The 20,969-nt window shown below is 49.4% G+C and overlaps 1 protein-coding gene across 2 annotated transcripts; it reads left to right on the top strand.

Annotated features, from left to right (window-relative positions):
- Positions 1–10,311: 10,311 nt before the first annotated feature.
- Positions 10,312–20,948, top strand: LOC308416256 (aldehyde dehydrogenase family 3 member B3; the record flags this gene model as incomplete). 2 transcript variants are annotated; one of them, XM_080911183.1, is made up of 10 exons in its annotated part: positions 10,312–10,349; positions 15,094–15,256; positions 15,707–15,817; positions 15,990–16,110; positions 16,229–16,314; positions 16,681–16,762; positions 17,063–17,449; positions 17,858–18,024; positions 19,534–19,633; positions 20,764–20,948. In XM_080911183.1, 10 exons carry the CDS (start codon positions 10,312–10,314, stop codon positions 20,946–20,948), a joined length of 1,440 nt encoding a protein of 479 aa, XP_080767309.1. The 2 variants fall into 2 exon arrangements, with proteins under 2 accessions (XP_080767309.1, XP_080767310.1); XM_080911184.1 differs by lacking the exons at positions 10,312–10,349; positions 15,094–15,256; positions 19,534–19,633 and having other exon boundaries at positions 15,788–15,817; positions 20,764–20,838.
- Positions 20,949–20,969: the final 21 nt, after the last annotated feature.

Raw genomic sequence — 20,969 nt, 5'->3', positions numbered from 1 at the left:
TTTAGCTACTTCAGTTACAGTTGGAACTTAGACTTGAACTTAAGCACACATACACCGACTCACCAACCCTAACTGATGACACCCACCTTAGAATCACAGTAATTGGGAGGCAGAAGAATTGTTGAGTGCAGTTTTAAAGTCAGCCTGTGCTACCTAGTGAGACTGTCTCAAAAATGAAAGAAAGGAAGTAAGAAGGAAGGGGGGAGATCTATCCAGATCATTGGCTAAGATAAAGTGCATATTTATGATTATTTCGTGCTATTTTTAATATAAGATTTTATTTCTAAGTATGTGTATATCCATGTGGGGTTATGTGCATGTGAGGGCAGTACCCTTTGAGGCCAGAAGAGAGCACTAGACTCCCCCCTGAGAGCTGGAGTTAATAGGTAATTGTGAGCCATTTGATGTGGGTGCTAGGAACTGAACTCAAGTCCTCTTAAAAGAACAGAAAATGCTCTTAACAATGGAGCCATCTTTCCTGCCCTCATCCCTATTCTTTATATTTTAAAATGATTTTATGTCTTTCAAATCTTGGGTTCCTCATATTATAAAATTTGGCTTGGATGAGGTCAGAATACTTTTTCCTTGGTTCCAGAATTCTAAAGCTCACTGATACTTTCACATGCTTTGATACATGTGTCTGTCCTTTGCTGTCTTGTGGAACCTGATTGTGTCCTTAGATGCTCAGACACAAGGCCTGAGATGCTGGTCAGCAAGATGACATGTGGAACTAGGTCTTCTGGTACACACCTTTCATCCCAGCACTAGGAAGATAGAAGAGGGAGGATCTCTGTGAGCTTGAAGCCAGCCTGGTCTTCAGCATAGGAGTTTCAGGACAGCCAGGGCTGACTCTGACTCAAAACAACATCAAAGATGGCATGTGGCTGCTACCACACACTGTTGTCATGGGAGGAAGGTGGCAACTGCTGCTTCTGTGTCTCCTCCTCCTCCTTCTTCTTCCAGGCTGGCCTCAGATTCAGATATCCTGCTCTTGGGTTAAAGGCATGCTTCACGATGTCCAGCCAGGATGAGATAGCTTCTCATGTCACAGCTCTGGGTACCATCTGCCTATGGAACCTCAGCCCTCAGCCACTATCTTACTGCACAAGGTTCCACAACTCAGCATTTTGTTGGGTCTCTGGGCTGGAGACAATGGCACAGACCTTCACTTCCTCCATACCACAACCCTCTCACCATGAATGATACTTCAGAGAGTTTCAAAGAACTCTCCTGGTGTCATAAGAACTTGGCAACTTCAGGAGAGTGGAGCCTTGTTTTCTTTTCTCTCAACACTCTATGGGTGATGTGGCAGTTTCTGCTCTGTTGCTATGATAAAATATCCTGACAAAGACCACCTGAGGGAGGAAGTTTATTTTGGCTTACAGTTCCAGAGGGATGCAGTCCATAATGGTGGGCAGATATGGCAATAAGCAAGGAAGGCTGGAGTGGGGGTGGGGAAGAAGCAGGAAGTGCTGGTTACATTGTATCTACTCTCAGAAAGCTGAGTGAACAGTGGGGCTGGGGACAGGCTATAAACCCTCACAGTCTGTCCCCAAATGCAGAGCCACCAACTGGAGGCTACATGATGATATAAACACAGATGAATATGTTTGCATCATTCTTTTTTTTTTTTTTAATTGTTTTTATTTGGGCTAGAGAGATGGTTGAGAGTACTGGTCATTCTTCTAGAAGTCCTGACTTCAATTCCAAGCAAACACATGGTGGCTCACAAACATCTATAATGAGATCTGATGCTGTCTTCTGGCATGCAAGTATATATGCAGATAGAGCACCCATATACATAAAATAAAGAAATAATTTTTTTAAAGATTTATTTATTTATTATATATAAGTACACTGTAGCTGTCTTCAGACACACCAGAAGAGGGCATCAGATCTCATCACAGATGGTTGTGAGCCACCATATGGATGCTGGGATTTGAACTCAGGACCTCTGGAAGAGCAGTTGAGCAGTCGGTGCTCTTAACCACTGAGCCATCTCTCCAGCCCAAGAAATAATTTCTTTTATTTATTTATTATAAGTCCACTGTAACTGTCTTCAGACACACCAGAATTCTGCCTACCTTGGTAACCTATGTTTTTTTTTATTTCTAATATTAATTCATATCACACAGCACAAATAACTATATCTACATATGTGTATATACATGAGTTTATGAATTAATAAAAGTTCAAGAGGGTACAGCAGCATTTGAAAATGGGTTGAAAGAAATGCAAATGAATTATTCATTAATTGAAAGAAAGCCAATTCGGTGACTTTAATCCAGCATTCAGAGGCAGAAACAGGATGATCTCTGTGAACTTGAAGCCAACCTGCTTTTCCTAGTTGTCTTAGTCTAGGGTTCCTATTGCTTGGAGCGAAGGCTTACACCTCTACATCGATGTTTGTCACCACAGGCAATCACGATAGGCATCCAAACAGGGCAAGTACCTGGAGGCAGGAGCTGATGCAGAGGCCATAGAGGGGTGCTGCTTATTATTGGCTTGCTAATCATGGCTTGCTGAACCTGCTTTCTTTCTTTTTTAAAGAGTTATTTATTTTACATATATGAGTACACTGTAGCTGTCTTCAGGCACACCAGAAGAGGGCATCATCGGGTCCACTACAGAAGCCACCATGTGGATCCTGGGCATTGAACTCAGGACCTCTGGAAGAGAAATCAGTGCTCTTAATTGCTGAGCCATCTCTCTATCCCTTTGTCTTAGGGTTTTATTGCTGAGAATAGACACCATGACCCAGGCAAGTCTTATAAGTGACAACATTTAATTGGGGCAGGCTTACAGGTTCAGAGGTTCAGTCCATTATCATTAAGGTGGGAACATGGCAGCATCCAGGCAGAAATGGTGCAGGAGGAGCTAAGAGCTCTACATCTTCATTCAAAAGAAACCAGGAACAGACAGCATTCTCAGGCAACTAGAAGGAGGACTCCAAGCCCACTTCCAGAGTGACACACTCCCTCCAACAGGACCACACCTTCTAATAGTGCCACTTCCTGGGCCAAGCATATGTAAACCATCACACCCTTGTTTTTGTTTTTGACTGTGGTTTCATGTAGCTTTGGTTCATATGGAATTTGCTAGAACTCATAGTAATCTTCTTGCCTTTGCCTCTCTACAGCTGGGTTTATAGGCATGGCAGGTGAATCTCTGTGAGTTCAAGACCAGCCTGGACTACAGAGAGAGTTCTAGCACAGTCAGGGCTACCCAGAGAAACGAGAAACCTGGTCTTGAAAAACAAAAAGCAAGCAAACAAACAAACTGTGACAGAGGCCCCTCTCTGGGGATTTTAAGGTGTGGGAGACCAAAGTGTTCCAGAATCCATCTATTGAGTTGGGGAGGACCTTTTTGGGGCCACTTGCTTCTAGACACTTGGTGAGAGTTTGACAGGTCAGGAGAAAAGAAATAATCTCAAGGCAGGAATCTGACTCTGGGTCTGGGCGCAGGAGACAGGCCAGGATTAAGAACATTTACTGTTGAAGCTCAGGGCAGGCTCAGCACGTGGCAGTCCCTTTGTCTCAGTCTTCCTGCTTAGCCCCTAGAAAAGATGTTTACAGGGTTTTTGCTTACTGCCTTGCTTGTTCCTTGACTCAGAACTGATCTTATTATCTTGCATGTAATTTTAAAGTGGTTGAAAAGCTGATTGGAAAATAAAAAAGCTGCTTCAGCCTCAGAACTGGCCCCAGTCATGTTTTAATGCTGTCTAATTGTCTTTTTTCTTTTCTTTTCTTTTTTTCACATGAACATGTGAGTTTAATTTTTATATGAAGAGACAAAAGCTGACCAAATATATACAAAAATACATACAGTTAATCATATGGTATAAAGGGGGAATAAACAATCTTTCAATCTTACATTATACACACAGTCAATTCAAATTCTGCTCCAAAGGACTAACACTACTTTTAGAGTATCTTTTAACTTGTTAAGTTAAATAAGTTGAAACTTATTTCTGATGAACCAGGCAGGCATGAGAGCGCATGTCTGTAATCTTAAGACCTTGGCAGTTGAAGCAGAAAGATTCTGAGCTAGTTTGAGCTACAGAGCCAAGTTCTAGACATGTTTGGGAGTTATCCTATGGCCCTAGCTTCAGAAAGAGTTGAATCCAGAATACTACTATCACAGATACAGACTGTAGCCGTACATTTTTGTTTTGAAAAATTGCCTCTGTGCAAGAACATGAAAGCTACCATGGGATACGTGGTCAACGTTTAATTGCAACACTGCTGTTACGACATGCAGCAGTATAATAGCAGCATCTTTAGTCCCTTAAAAACATGCACTGACTGAAAGTAGACTGTAGAGCTCCAGGAAACAACACTACATCACTGCCTGAAAGCACTGTAATACATTATTAGGATTTCTATTGATGAACACCTACCGAATCATTCGCTGCCGGTGCAAGAGCAAGGTTCACTGCGGTGGTAGACTTTCCAACACCACCCTTTCCAGAGGCTACAACAATGACTTCTCTAACACCTTCTATAGGCTTCTGCTTAGGAAGTCCTCGGGCCATGATTTGTGTTCTTCTTTGTTTCAAGGCCTCACCCTCAGCGCCTAATAACTGGCGTCCACAACCCAAAGCTCGGCACCCCAGGGGCGGGACAGTGGCCCTGCCACCACCCCCGAGTGACACCCCTCCAAAGAGCAGCAAATGCGCCAGGTCCCCATGGCACGCAGCTCTTCCCCGGGCCAGGGTGGAAGCACTTTGCACCCGGCGCAGAGAAAATCGTCTTTTTTCTTTTCAATCCTCACTCCTGCCCTGGGGAAGCTGTTGACTGAGCTGGCCTTGGTCACTGAGTCTGGGTTAGGGAGCCAGGGGCCTGGGGGCACGGCTGTTTTCTCTCACCCAAGAAGGCTTCCCGACCCAGACACACTTGTCCCCTATCCCTCCTCTCTCTTGTACCATGGCTTTTGACTTCCTATGGCTCAGTGAAAGCACTCCTGGATCTGTGTTGAGACATTTTTTTCTTACAGTTCTGGTATTCAACTGGGCTGTACCAGCTTCCACTCTATCTTGTCCCCGCCTGAGGAGAGGGGAACAACGCCAGCAAGCCCTCTGGTGTCGCTTCCTTCCTTCCTTTGCTTACTTCTTACTTGTTTCTTTCTTTGTTTCTTGGTTTGAGTGTCTCTTTCTTTCCTTTTGTATATGTGCATTGAGGCCGGGGAATAATCTCAGCTGTCATTCTTCAGGAGCTGACCACCTTACTTTATGACACAAGGGTCTCTCACTGGACTGGAATTCACCAAGACTAGATGGCCAGTGTCCCAGGGACCCCCTGTCTCTGTCTCACCTGCACGCTGAGATTATATGCATGCAACACCACACCTCTCTTTTCCTCTTGATTCTGGTTCAGGAACCCAGCTCCACTGGCTTACAAACCAGGCATCATCAACGGAGCCTTCTCTCTAGCACTTTAGCTTTCTTTTCTTACAAGAATATCTATCAGATCCTGACAGCCAGCCCGACTTTATGATTTAATCTAATCACCCCACAAGGGGCCATCTGTTAGGAAAAAGATTCGGGGGTGGTGGTGGATATGCTCCATGGAGGTGCGGCGAGGCATGGAGGCAAGGAGGAAGCCTCTGGGGAACCCATGTCGGGAATTCATTCCCCCTGAGGGACCAGCCACACGATGGTATAGTACAGCATAGAGTTCATTCAGGGTATGGGGAGGGGAGTTAGGAGGGTAGTAGGGGCAGAGAGAGAGAGAGAAGAGAGGAGTAAAGAAGTAGAGGCCAGTCATGAGCAGGTGGAGGGGGGGAAGGGGTGGGGAGAGGAGGGACAAAGGGAGTAGGGACAAGTGGGCAAGAGAAGAGAGAGCAAGAGAGCAAGAGGGAGAGGAGAGGGGCAAGCAGCCCCTTTAATAGGGCCAGGTAACTGGGGTGGAGCATACCTGGCTGTTGCCAGGTAACTGTGGGGTGGGGTTTACAGAATCCTAACACCATCCCCAATTACTGTCACACTGGGGCTTAGGGCTTCAATATATATACTTGAAGGACATGTTTTAGCTCATAGCCACATGCCAAATCTCACTGGAGTGTCATGGCTGACTGCTCACCTATGCTGCACCTACTTGGTAATTGGTCACTTTATGTAGAAGCCCCCAGAGTAGAGCTAACCTGCACTACCTCCCCATTCTAAAAGTTCAACTTCACCCTCATGGTTACCCCTGCAGTAATGTCTTCCCAGGCTTGTCTCATTAGTGCTCAGTGGCAGGGCTTCCCACCTCATCCCACCCGGTGCAGCCACTGTCTGCATCCCTTCAGCCGCAGAAGGCCATGGTTCTCCCTAGGGTGTGAAGTGACTCCAACAGACATTTTGCAATGGGTGGAGGTAGCCTTGGTTTCACAACGGAAGATGTTATGTGCTCAGCTGTTATTCCTGCACACGCAGACCCAGATGACAGAGCAACAAGTCACACCCTGGAGCCTGCTGACACTACAGCTTTCCAAGTACACGAACCTGCTAGCTTAAAACATGACCACCACCAGGAGCCAGGCTAGCCAGGTGTCCCCCTGATCTACTCCAAGTGGCAACCTCTAGCTCTGATCTATTTGTTTGTAGCTGTCCATTTTGATCCTACCTGCCTTGTGATATCCCTGGCTGCCAGGCAGGGTTTTCTTTCCTTTCCTTCCTTTGAAAGACCAGGATAAACCCTGCTCCCCCTAACAGGTAAAGTAGAAGACCCCTAGCAGGTAGAGTAGAGCCAAAATGTAGGTTAGCCAGTTCAGCAACAGTTCAGCAATTCTATTCTTCTATTCCAGGAACTGGCTGACCATAAAGAATCAAGGTTAGGGTTGATTTGTTCCAGGAACTGGCTGATCATAAATAATTTAAATTAGACAATCTTGAGAAACAGGTGTTTCCCTTGTGATTCTTCACTGGTATTTTCAGTATTTTCCAATGATGCCCTCCCTACCCTTTGGGTTGTGGTTTTCTCCTTTAAATACCCCTTCTCCCAGCTACTCGGGGTCAAGCTCCTCTACCCCTGTGTGGGATATGAGTCTCCGCCCCAGCATGCTGGTTCCTGTCAATTCCCGTCAATAAACCTTGTGTGATTGCAGCAAGGACGGTCTCTCGTGAATTCTTGGGGGTTTGCATCATCCTGAGACTTGAGTGAAGGTCTCCCCTCTGTGGGGGTCTTTCACCCCTCTCTCTCTCTCTCTCTCTCTCTCTCTCTCTCTCTATCTATCTATCTATCTATCTATCTATCTGGCTATTTGAGACAAGAGTTCCTTTTAGTAGTTCTGGCTGTCCTGGAACTCTTTCTATAGACCAATCTAACCTTGAACTCAGTTTCTACCTACCCCTGTCTCCAGAGTCTTCTTATTAAAGACGTGTCACCATTGCCCAGCATGGCCGCCGGTTTTCTATATTCCTTCCCCATGAGCTACCACTGCCAAAGACAGGTTGAAAGACCTACAGTTGGCTTTGTCCCTGAGCCCCTGACTCACACTTTGGGCATCTGTTCTGTATCTTATTAGTTGACTTGTTGACATCTTTAACCAGATAGGACTCAGGGGCACAGAATCTGAGAGCTACAAAGTGACTTGTAGTCTATCTGTGGCCTCAGCAGACACCTGGTCAGCTCCCATCTCCCCCTGCCCTTTGCCCCCAAACCTTGTCTCCCAATGCAGGACAGTCCTTGAAGTTCTTCCAGGAAGGCATTCCCTTTTCTTTTAAGATATGGTTACATTGTCCAAAACAGCCCATGACTACACATGTGCTTCTCCAGGACCAATCCATCCAAGGCCACCAGAACTCTGATAGTGAGCCAGTTTGAACTCCCTGGGGCTTTGGTTTGATGTCTGTGTCAAATACTATTCTCCTACCTAGAAGACAAGATGTATTCTCCTACCTAGCAGATGTGGCTGTTTCCTGCCACCTGTCCTGAGCCCTGTTGTGTTTTACTACGGCCTGGGGAAGCTCTGCTCACTTGACTGGTTCTCTGCCTCTCTCCCTGTTCCACTGTTTGCCTCATGGGTGTGTCAAGGCAAGGACACGACAGCTTTCCCATCTGTGGGTGCCTAAGTATGTTCCCTGTGATCCAATGATCCTTAGGGGTGACAAAACAATGGCATTGCCCCTTCCCCACACACCCCGTGGTCGGTAAGTAGGCCCTGGAAACAATACCTTCTAACTGCTGGGACCTATGAAAGGGACCCTGTGTAGAAAGGTTCTTTCTAGATCTGATAAGGTTAAGGATCTTGACAAGAGGTTCATTCAAGTGGGTGATAGATGTCACAGATGTCCTCATAAGAGAGAGGCAGGTGGACTGTGGATGTAACTCAGGAATAGAGCACTTGCATGCTGGAGGCTCTGGGCCTATTCCCAGGACTGTGATAGGTGGAGAGACTGGACAGGAGATGTGTTGTGAAACAAAGGCCATGTAAAGATAGACACAGCGATTGGGAAGATGAAATGAGTCAAGGGTTTCTGGGAGTCACCTGAGGCTGGAAGACAGAGAATGCTCTTCCATGGCCCTCCAAGGGACCAAGGGAAGTGGGCACCATCTAACCTTAATTGTTCACAGTGCTTCTTCTTCTTCTTCCTCTTCTTCTTCTTCTTCTTTTTCTTCTTCTTCCTCTTCCTCTTCCTCTTCCTCCTCCTCCTCCTCCTCCTCCTCTTCTTCTTCTTCTTCTTCCTCCTCCTCCTCCTCCTCCTTTTCCTCTTCCTCTTCCTCTTCCTCCTCCTCCTCCTCCTCCTCCTCCTCCTCCTCCTCCTCCTCCTCCTCCTCCTCCTCCTCCTCCTCTTCTTCTTCTTCTTCTTCTTCTTCTTCTTCTTCTTCTTCTTCTTCCTTCTCTCTCTGTCTCTCTCTTCTGTCTCTTCCTTCTTTTTTCTTTAATTTTGAGATGAGATTTTACTTTCTAACTCTGGCTAAACTAGAACTACTTGTGTAGACCAGGCTGGCCTCAAACTCATGGCAATCCTCCTGCCTGAGCTTCCTGAGGGCTAGAACTATAGGTATGAGCCACCATACTCAGTTTGGTTGTGGATTTCTGTCTTCAGTGTTGTAAGAGAACACAGATCTGCTGTCTGGGTCACTTTGGGTCATTTGTCTCAGCAGCCTGTCATCAGACAAAGCAGGGTACAGGAAGCTCCCTAATGGTTTGATTTCACACTCTGCCTGTTGCTCTCAGGATCACAACTGTGCCGGTTCCTCTCTGGTTTAGTTTTCTTTAAAATGCTTCTCTACTGAGCTGGGTCTCACACAGCCTATAGTCTACACACAATGCAGCTTCACAACTGGGGTGGGAAGTCATCTTTGGGGTCCACCTGCTGCTCTTAGGCAAGGCCACCCCTAAGACGCCATCTTGAGTCCCCTCAGCTCCTACTGTGCTCCCTTCCTGGGCCCACATGGGCATTTAGCTCTGAAACTAGCAAAGATTCATGGGCCAGAGGTTTGTAGTGTGCTGTGGCTTCCACTGGCTGAGCTCCAACCACAAGGAAAGGTTGTGCTAAACACCCACTGGCAGAGACTCCTCTGCAACTCTGAACTGAGGATGTACTTGATGTCTGGGTCAGGGAGGGGTGGGGCATAAGGTCTGGTCACTAGTGAGGGACAGTGGTAGGGCTGATCTCAGTCTTGGGCTTCTCAGACCCTAGGAGGTACTCAGTGAACGTGCACAGATGTACTGGGAGCCTTTAGCACTGCAGCTCAGAAACACTGACTTGTGCCGGAAGCTGTGAGCATGACTTCTCACTCCTAAGAGAGTCTCTCAGAAACAATACTGATTACACTCAGGGAAGTTAAATAACTCAACAGGGCTCCACATGGAAAAGGGAAGTAAGATATGAGTGACATCCACCTTGGTGAGCACCCCCCTCGGAGCTGCCCCCCAACCGCATGCCTACCAGGTCTCCTCTGCAGCTGTCGGCCCTTCCTCTGACCTATGTGTGCCATTTGATCATAGGAGAGTGGAAATAAAGTTTCCTTGGCTAGCCAGACAGGAGATGGGGACTTAGCCTATGGGGGCTTCCTGGAGGAGATGGTATTGCTTGTGGAGCTCTGGTGAGGTTGTCCCAAGACAGTTTTCCTTCCAGCTAGTTTCCCAGCTGCCCCTCCATACTTTGGAAGCCTGCCTGTCCTGTCATTCCAGTTCTCCTCAGTGGAACCAGGGAAGCATTGGTAGAGGAAGGGCGTGAAGTTTAAAAGCAGTTGCTCCACAGAGGACGAAATCACCATGCTGTCAGGCGTGGGCGCAGGAGTGTGGTCCAAGGGTACTAAGAGTGATTGGCAGAGGCAGGAGCCAGCAGGGTAGGAGAGGACCTGCACGTCTGGAGCCAGAATGTCTACCAAAGGCAAACACCCACAACCGGAGCAGGGGTAGGTACACCTGCTGAGAGGAGCCTTAGGGCCATAGAGTGGGGCCAGTGGCTGACAGACATGGGATGAAGAGGTCACAGGTCAAGGGAAGGGCCAGGAACCCAGGGGTTGAGCCCACCAAGGAACCTAGAACTTCAGAGTAAGAAGTAGACCAGGAGGTTCATGGCAGAGGTGGGCCCAGGGGATGGTGATCTTAATCTTCCTTGTCCTTCTGAGCCTCACATCCCTGTAAAAGACAGGTTCCTAGAAACACCTAGCTTCCTGGGGATAGGGACAAATCCTGTCTTTCCTGGAGGAGTTTCAGGTGACAGGGGGCAGCTTTGTGGGTATTTGGGGACCTGGTTAAACTGTGACTAGGTTGTTATAAAGAAAGAGATTTCTTGGGAGACCAATCCTGAAAGGAAAAGATGATGGGGCACCAACCAATGTTGTGAAATGATGCCGTCCCGGGTTCGGCACCAATGTTAGGGGAAGGAGGAAGAGAGTGGGGGGGGGCATATGGCCCATGGAGGTGCGGCAAGGCCTGGGGGCAAGGGAGATGCCTCTGGGGGGGGTCCATGTTGGGAATCCCTTCCCCCTGAGGGACCAACCACATGATGGTATAGTACAGAATAGAGTTTATTCAGGTCATGGGGGAGTTAAGAGGGTGGTAGAGGCAGAGAGAGAGAGAGAGAGAGAGAGAGAGAGGAATAGAGAAGTAAAGGCTGGCCATGAGCAGGTGGAGGGAATGGGGGGAAGGAAAGGGGAAGAGGAGGGATAGGGGTGGGAGAGCAAGAGAGCCAGGAGGCAAGAGAGAAAGGAGGGGGCAAGCAGCCCCTTTTATAGTGTCAGGTCACCGGGGAGGAGCATACCTGGCTACTGCCAGGTAATTGAGGAGTGGGGTTTACAGAATCCCAACAAATCCAGAGCTGAGTTATTGGTTTCAAGTTTAAAAAGCCACATTCCAGTGAGGCAGTGTAGCACAAACCTATAATCCCAGCATTCTAGGGACTGAGGCAGGAGAATTCTGAACTCATGAATTCAGTTATGTATTAAATTCTGTATCAAAAAGCAAACAATAAAGGAAGCTGGGGATGCATCTTATGCAGAGTACTGGCCTAGTGTGTGCAGAGTGCTGGCCTAGTGTGCAAGAAGCAGCCTGAGCCTCATCCCTTGCTGGGTCGGCCCAGTGCTGTTAGTATTTTGATGTTAATTCTGCGTCCTCAAGAGGGGCTGCAGTAGATCGTGTGCTCAGGTGACCTCACAAGCCTTAGTCCCCATTCTGACTGGTCAGATAAAGGCTAGAGCCAATGATAGGACAGTGGAAGGGAAAGGTGGGTCTGGAGGTCTCAGAGGGGAGGAGAAGGAAGGAGGGAAAGAGAGAGCCGGGTTGGGGTGTGTGGACGTATTCCTGTGTTTCCAGAACTGTGACATTCTTTTAATTTTTTTTTTACATTTATTTAGCATGCGTGTGTGTGTGTGTGTGTGTGTGTATGTGTTTGCACCAGCAAGAATGTGCAAAAGCTGTGGCATGAATGTAGAGGGTGGAGGTCAGAGCACAGCCGCCTGTATGAATTGTTGTGAATTGTTATTTTCTTTGACCATGTGGGCTCCAGGTATTCGAACTCTGAACTCAGGTCGTCAGGCTTCGTGGCCACTGAGTAGTCAGATCACCAACATTAAGTGTTAATCTTTTTTTTTTTTAAGATTTATTTATTTTATTCATATGAGTACATTGTAGCTGTCTTCAGACACACCAGAAGAGGGCATCAGATCCCATTACAGATGGTTGTGAGTCACCATGTGGTTACTCTGAATTGAACTCAGGACCTCTGAAAGAGCAGTTAATGCTCTTAACCACTGAGCCATCTCTCCAGGCTGAAGTGTTACATTCTTAGTATAAAAACTCTTGAAGCTTCTAAAAGGTGTTGATGATAAAAAGTGTGATCCTAGCACTTAGAGACAGGAGGATTGCTACAAGTTCAAGACTACTAGAGAGTACCAGGTGGCTAAGGCTGCATAGTGAGACCTGTCTCTAAACACACACACACACACACACACACACACACTTCGATCATGCGAGGCTGAAGAGATGATTCAGTGGGTAAAACCTTGCCACATAAGTATGAAGGCCGAAGTTCAGATCTACACTCAAGGAAAAGCTGAGTAGGCATAGCATTCCGTGTGTTAACTCAGTACTCAGAAGTCAGACAAAGGGAGGGGACCCTGAGCCAGCCTACAGCCAAACCCGAGAGCTGTGGGCAGTAAGAGACCCTCCCTCAGTAAATAAAGAAGACCATTGAAGAAAGCACTCAGTGTTACCCTGCAGCCTCCACACACACACATACACAGCACTTATACATATGATACACATGACCCCACAAACATTTGAACACACACATCATGGAATACACACTGGCACGTGACCATAATGTTAGTGAGAGAAGAGGTCTGTGGGGTCCACAGAGACCTATTGGTCAGCAGCCACTGTGCGCAGGACAAATCAGCTGGCCTCTTGGACCTCAGTCTCCTCATCCTTACAATGGGGTAACAGAATCTGCCAGGCACTGCTGTCCCTCTCAGGAAGAGTAAACGTTGCTCTTCCTCCAGCCTTGTTCCATATTTTATGTGGTGTCCACAGAATCCACCCCAGCTCCCCATGAATCAGGTCCCATCAAGACAACTGTCCCTGATACACCCCATTTCTCAGACTCTGCACCCCAAGGACTTTGCCCCGCTGCCCCTCCCCTATTCACAGTGCACACTGTCTCTGTGTCTTCACTGCAGTTAGAGCCCGGATGACGGCTCTCTGGCTGTCTCCAGAGACGCCTATGGTGCTGATCCTGTATAATTACAGACTCGTGCCATGTAACTGACATGTCAGTCAGTGTCAGCCAGTGTGCACAAAAGTAATCCTACAGATTATAACCGAACGAGTGGAGTCGGCTGCCCCACATTAAGGAGCCCCCGGGACCTTACCACATCCCATGTTCAGCCCCAGGAAGGCAGGACACTGCTAGAACCATGGGCAATGTGACCAGGTAGAGTCTACACCAATTGTTCCTGTAGCCCCAGCCAGGCCCAGGTCATCCAGGGAGTCCCTTCAGGGAATAGCCTCTGGTCTTTCTGGCTAGGGGTCTAGGTGGGGACTCCTCTAGCTCTGGCTGTAAGGAAGGAGGGCCTGGGTCCCCATTCAGCCCTGACAGGAGGTGAATCTGCTTAGGGACAGTCCTGCAGGTCCCAGGGGAGGGAGACCTGAATGTGGAGGCCTCAGCTGGGAAATCACTCACTCTGTCTGTCAAGGGGAGGAGGACAAGTCTGCACTTTTCTGTCTCCCCACATTCTTCAGCTGAAACAGCCCTTGAGAGCCTGCAGTAGCTGCTCAATTTAGCCTCTTGTTCTTAAGAACAGGCTCTGTCCTAAGAGTTCTGTCCACAGGGGTGCTGCCCTGAGAGTTCTATCCACAGGGGTGCTGTCCTGAGAGTTATGTCCACAGGGAGCGCTGTCCTGAGAGTTCTGTCCACAGGGTCTCTGTCCTGAGAGTTATATCCACAGGGATGCTGTCCTGAGAGTTCTGTCCACAGGGGGCGCTGTCCTGAGAGTTCTGTCTACAGGGAGCGCTGTCCTGAGAGTTCTGTCCACAGGGGTGCTGTCCTGAGAGTTATATCCACAGGGATGCTGTCCTGAGAGTTCTGTCCACAGGGGGCGCTGTCCTGAGAGTTCTGTCTACAGGGGGCGCTGTCCTGAGAAGACAGATTACTGTGGAGAAGTGATATTTAAATCTGGTAGATACTGCCATCCACTGTAAGGATGAGGAGACTGAGGTTCCAAGAGGCCAGCTGTCCCTATAGGAGCTCTACTCCAAAGAACACTGTTTTTTAGCTATCTATTGTTGAGCACTGTCCTGATTTAAAACTCTGTTCACAGGGAGTGCTGTTTCACAAGCTCTATTCACAAGTCTGTGCTGGCATTAGATGAACTCTATCCATAGGTCATGCTGTACACAAGAGGGTGTGTCTGAGTTTCAGTGAAGAAGGTGATGATCACCTGCTGAGGACCAGGGGAAGAAACAGATGCTGATGGGGACAGGGCCTAAAGGGTACACAGCAGGGATGCTATTCCCGTGCTCCCTCCAGGGACCATGGTCAGGGCCCAGCATGGACAGCTTCCAACTACACAGAAGCAAAGCTCACACCTGTATTCATTCAGGTCAACACAAAAAGCTGAACAAGGGCACACACACACACACACACACACACACACACACAGTGATTCACATACTCAGAATATAGATGCTTGTTCAGATACATAAAAACACATGGGCACAGACACTTATTTGCACACGGACACACAGCAACAGCTGTAAAATGAGCCTTGTGGATTGTCTCATACTTTTCATTTTAGCTGTGTGGGAAGTACAGACAGGATAATCAGGAATTCCCAAGTCACTGCTAACAATATAAAACTTTGGATGACAGCATGAACTACATGAGATCGTGCCTCAAAAAACCAACCAATTAACCCACCCAACAAACAAACAACCCACCCAACAACCAACCAACCCACCCAACAACCAACCAACAAATAAACAAAATAAAACAAGCTCCATGTTCACCAGCATTCGGAAGCACACAGCACCATTGCAGGCCCTGGCCTTCGAGGTCATTAGAGAGATAAGACAGCCTCGGAAGACCATAAGCTTCTGGGTGACACAGACGATGAAAGGCAACAGTCTCAACCACCCAGTTAACTGTTCATATTTCAGGACGGACCCTTTTGAGGAAAAGCTACAGAGGCTAAAGGAGGCCTTCAACACAGGGAAGACAAAGATGGCCAAGTTCAGGGCTGAACAACTGCAAGGCCTGAGCCGCTTCCTGCAGGACCATAGAGAACACCTCCATGATGCCCTGGATGGAGACCTGGGCAAGGTGCTATGGGGTTTGGGGGTGGGGCATGTATCCACGGAGACACAGAGGAGCTGACCTTTCCTTCCCAGGCTAGCAGTATTCTTTCTGAGATCTTCAGTCCCTTAGGAGATTCATTCATGGCATGTGATGAGCTGTGTGGCACAAACTGTGTCCTGCATATTGGTTCCCTGCCTCAGATACAGAGCGCAGCATTAATGGAGGACCACACAAGTATCCCCTTCCCCTGAAGCCCAGTTGTTCTTGGGTCACAAATAGGGAAACTCTGGCACTCGGTTTAAGTCGCTTACCTAACTTTACAAGACCAGGCAGTACCAGGTCAGAATAGCAGTCACCATGGGACCAGCATGCTGCCCTTACAGTGTTATAGACATGCTCAAGAAAACTGTCAAGCCCTGTGCAAATGGTAGACCCCGGCCCCGCCTCCTCGAATCTGACCTCCCCACCCCACAGTCAGCCTTCGAGTCAGACATGAGTGAGATCATCCTGTGTCAGAATGAGGTGGACCTGGCCCTCAAGAACCTGCAGACCTGGATGAAAGACGAATCTGTGTCCACCAACTTGGTGAGCCCCATTGGCTGAGGGATGGCAGGTGAAGGTGGCAGTGGCTCATTCCTGCCCTTGAGACCAAAGCAAGCCAGTCTTCTCATCTGGGGACTCCATTACCCAGGGCGTGTGCGTGGGGGTGGGCTGGGCCCTTACCTATCTGGCATGTGACGATGGTTCTGCATCCTAGCTCACGAAGCTGAGCTCAGCCTTCATCCGGAAAGAGCCCTTTGGCCTGGTGCTTATCATTGCCCCCTGGAATTACCCTTTGAACTTGGTGATCATGCCTTTAGTGGGGGCCATTGCTGCAGGTGAGTGGGGTTCTGAGCCCTCCTAGTTGGATGATCCTTCAGAAAGAAGGCTTCCAGATTTTCATGGAGAGCACAGGCACCAGCCTCCCCTCTCTACTTCCCCATTGGCTCCTGGCAGGAAACTGTGTGGTGCTGAAGCCATCAGAAATTAGCAAGAACACAGAGAAGGTGCTGGCAGAGCTGCTACCCCAGTATCTGGACCAGGTGAGCATGGCTCTGCCCATCCACCAGCTGGCATCCCCACACTCCACACCCCTGTCCTGGCCAGTGGGGAGGCACTCTTGCCCTGGATCTGCCCCCTGAGCTGCCCTCCTGCCCCTGGTCTGCCCCCTGAGCTGCCCTCCTGCCCCTGGTCTGCCCCCTGAGCTGCCCTCCTGCCCCTGGTCTGCCCCCTGAGCTGCCCTCCTGCCCCTGGTCTGCCTTCTGAGCTGCCCTCCTGCCCCTGGTCTGCCCCCTGAGCTGCCCTCTTGCCCTGGATCTGCCCCCTGAGCTGCCCTCCTGCCCCTGGTCTGCCCCCTGAGCTGCCCTCTTGCCCTGGATCTGCCCCCTGAGCTGTCCCCCCCCTTGTAGAGCTGCTTTGCTGTGGTGCTGGGTGGGCCCGAGGAGACCGGGCAGCTGCTGGAACACAGATTTGACTACATCTTCTTCACAGGTAAGGGTCGCCCTGTCCAGGATCCTGGGGAAGGGGCACAGCAGATAACACAGTGGGAAAGCCTTGTGTAGTAAGGCCATAAGCCAGGGGAGGGGATAGTCGAGAGGTGGGGTGTCCCTGAGGACGGCTCTCCAGGCCCTCTGAGAATCTTGGAGATTGACTCCTGGGTGGTCAGGATGGAGGGACTCTAGGACGTAGGTGGAACAGCCCAGAACTTGGGTTGAGAAAGGTCTGTGGAGAGAGGAGGCCAAAGTTAATGCCTAGACCAGTTGACCAGGTGCCTCTCGACCATGTTCTCAGGGAGCCCTCGGGTAGGCAAGATTGTCATGGCCGCTGCTGCCAAACACCTGACACCCATCACCCTGGAGCTGGGGGGTAAGAACCCCTGCTATGTGGATGACAACTGTGACCCCCAGACAGTGGCCAACCGTGTGGCCTGGTTTCGCTACTTCAACGCCGGCCAGACCTGTGTGGCCCCCGATTATGTCCTGTGTAGCCAGGAGATGCAGGAGCGTCTGGTGCCTGCCCTGCAGAATGCCATCACACGTTTCTATGGAGACAACCCGCAGACCTCCCCCAACCTGGGCAGAATCATCAACCAGAAGCATTTCAAGCAGCTCCAGGGATTGCTGGGCTGTGGCCGTGTGGCCATCGGGGGCCAGAGCGATGAGGGGGAGCGCTACATTGGTGAGTCTCCTGCCCCTGACACACAGGCCACCTGGGATGAGGCGTTTCCATACTGGAGGGGCCTTCTCTGGATCTGAAGTCTGAGTCCACAAGTGAGTTCTAGCTTTTGGTGCTACACAAGTGTGGTTCTTGATCTGTGACTCCTCAATTCCAAAAGCTGTCCCAGAGCTCAAGCCCACTGTGTGATAAATCCCTGTTGTAGGTGGTCAGAGTATGTTTTAAATTCCTGTCCTACCTTCTATTGTCCCATATTCCATAAGGCCAGAATCCCTGACACTATGTCTGGAGTCTTCATAAATCCGACCCTGAGATTCCCCATCCTGGGATCCCTGCTCTCTCCCTTTCACGGCCCCTGTGCTTCTGCAAGTCCTGCCTATGGAGAAGCTGAGTCTGTTCCTGTGTCCGCAGCCCCCACAGTGTTAGTGGATGTGCAGGAGGCACAGCCCGTGGTGCAGGAGGAAATCTTTGGGCCCATCCTGCCCCTGGTGACTGTGAGGAGCCTGGATGAGGCCATGGAGTTCATCAACCGGAGGGAGAAGCCACTGGCGCTGTATGCATATTCCAACAGTGCTGAGGTGGGTGAAGTTTCCAGAAGTGGACAAAGAGGCAGCAGAGAGAACAGGGGCCCTCTGCTTAATGAGGTCCCCTCCCACATTGTATCCAGACCATACTGGTTTTCCTGGGCAACCAAGTATTCACTCTCTCTCTCTCTCTCTCTCTCTCTCTCTCTCTCTCTCTCTCTCTCTCTCTCTCTCTCTCTGGATACAATACAAGGTCTTATGTAGCTCAGACCTCATACTGTGGAGCTTCAAGTCTTTACATTCATAGTTCTGTGATAACTGTTTTTAGGAGCATGCTAAGAAAGCTCTGCCAACTAAGCTACATCCCCAAGCCCTCAATATTGGTTTTGTACACACACTTTTTAATTCGAGAATACATTTATGGAAAAGCCACAAAGTCAGTAGATTTCCCGTGTATCTCACGCCCAGTTCCCCCATGAAGGACCCTGGCACAGGTCAGAACCAGGAAAGTATCTCAGATACCACCACAGCTGGCCCTTCACCTGTACCCTTCATCCATGTCCCCTCTCCATCCCCCTCCATCTGTGCCCCTCCCTCTGTCCCCCTCCATCTGTGCTGCCTGTGCTTTTGATCCTATGAGGCCTCAGCCTGTGCTGTCAGGTCTTTGCACTATCCCAGTTTCTTGGTTCCTCTCAATTAAATAAAAGGCATAGTGTTTTCAGAGAGATTGTCCTAGAGCTAAAGGCTGCCTCTGAGTGCCAGAGAGTGGTTCATGGCCAGGGAGATTAATAGTCACTTGGGCAAGGCCTCGTCTGCCAGTGTCTCTGCTGTGAGTTGTCATACCTCTTCCTGAGTGTTGGGGCAAGTTTCTCAGCTGACCTCTGGGGAGGTGGGAGATGCTGTCATTCTTCCAAGGATGCTGATCCGTAGGCTACTGCAGATATGATATGATCCCAACTCCAGGGGACAGGGGATTTTCCCCGAGTCATTTATAGACAGTGTGTGTGTGTGTGTGTGTGTGTGTGTGTGTGTGTGTGTGTGTGTGTGTGTGTGTGTGGTATGTGGTATGTGGTGTGTGTGTGTGTGTGTGTGTGTGTGTGTGTGTGTAATTTGCATTGTTTTCTGAGGTTCTTATAGGTTGTCGTGTTGAGTTGCCTATGTAGCTTTAACTCCTGAGGCCAATGTCATCAGGCTGATAAGCTGAACCTTGACTTTAGAGGCCCAAACTCACCCCACAAAGGCGGTCAGTTCTCTCTCCTTTCTCTTCTGAAGAACTGTCTCAGTTATAATAAGACTCAGCAGCCTGTTCATGCCCTACCCTGGGAAACCTCCATGACTACCTGGCACCTCACTGCCTCTACTCTGCCAGTCTCTAGCCTCATGCCTCCTTCTTAGGATTATATCCCAACACTATGCCAGGGCTACTCACAGGCAGACACACAGAGAACTTGTTCCCAGCATAGGGGTTCAGGAGTTTGTCCTACCACACCCCCCCTTGGACCTCAGGCCCTCACTGAAACAAAGTCATCTAGGTGGGCTTCACAAGTTCCCTTTCTCTCCCAGGTTGTCAAACAGGTGTTGGCCCGGACCAGCAGTGGGAGCTTCTGCGGGAACGATGGCTTCATGCACATGACCCTGTCCAGCCTTCCTTTTGGAGGAGTGGGTAGGTATTGGCGGAGCTCTGCCCTCCTGGGCTGATCCCTCACCTGCATCCCATCCTGCTATCTGACCACACTAATTGCAGAAGATGCGTCTCTCAGTGCCCAGTGCAGCGGGAAGGAGTAGAAGCCCCTCTTCACTGAGAATGTCCATCTAGTCTGCCTGTCTCCCACCTCCCTACAGTCTCTGGTGGAAATTTTGTGTGGGTGAGGACCAGAGAGGCTGTTTTGTGAATTTAGCCACTAAGCATCTTGACTTTCCTCAAGCAACACTGGTCCTCAGCTGCCCATCCCCCACATAGCTATAGTGATTGGGGTGCATACTTGCCCCTTCAGCCTTCTCATATCCTTGTGAACTTAGGCCTGCGGATCTCTACTTCCAGGATGCCTGGGATGTGACCTTGGCAGCCACTCTCCCACTGAGCCCACTTGATTATTGAAAGGGTACCCTATTCCCTCCACCTGGTAATTCTCAGTAGTGGGATGAGTGATGGAAGACCCTGGGTCCTCCTGGTCTGCCTAGAGGTCCTACTCCCTTTTCTCTCCTTCAGTTCTGTCTGTTACAGCAGCCACTGAGCTTGGTCCTAACATGTCACCAACTCTTGTCCCCAAGCCTGAATCCTTTGGGCTTTTACCGACAATATTTATCTGGTTGACTTCACAACCCCCTGGCCTCTTTCTCTCTGGAAATCCCAGCTCCATGGCCCCCCTACTTCATCCAGACATTCCCTAGGACTTCCCAGCTGAGCCTTTGTCCCTTCCTAGACAGTGGAAACTCTGTGACTCTGAAGATTCACTTACTTTCTACCAAAACCCTAGAAGGAGGGTGACAGCATCACAGAAGACTGAGCAAAGTCACTTATTCAAGGTAGCATAGCTACTCAGGACAAAGCTGGGGTCCATCCCCTACTCCCACCCCAGCAGCCTGGGTTCAGAATTTAATTCACTGACCACCATTTGCCTATCCTGCACTAGCACCTGGTAAGCTAGTACTGGGGCTGGCTCAGGGCTCAGCCTTTTACACACAGTGCTTATTTAACCATTGGACGAATGAGAAATGATAGCTCCCCTGTCTGTGTGATATCTCCTCAACTGTCCACTGAAGGACTGACCCTATGTCCTATGCTGCCCACAGGATCAAGTGGGATGGGCAGATACCACGGCAAGTTCTCCTTTGACACCTTTTCCAACCAGCGTGCCTGCCTGCTGAGCTGCCCTGGGATGGAAAAGCTTAATGACCTCCGTTACCCGCCTTACAGTCCCCGTAGGCAGCAGCTGATAAGATGGGCTATGAGTTCTCACAGCTGCACCCTCCTGTGAATGCCACCCTGACTCCTCTCT

Source organism: Micromys minutus, assembly GCF_963924665.1.
Source record: "Micromys minutus genome assembly, chromosome: 2".
In the NCBI taxonomy this organism is placed as follows: Eukaryota; Metazoa; Chordata; class Mammalia; order Rodentia; family Muridae; genus Micromys; species Micromys minutus.
Note: the sequence above shows the minus strand (reverse complement) of the source record. Positions and strands in the feature narration are given on the sequence as shown.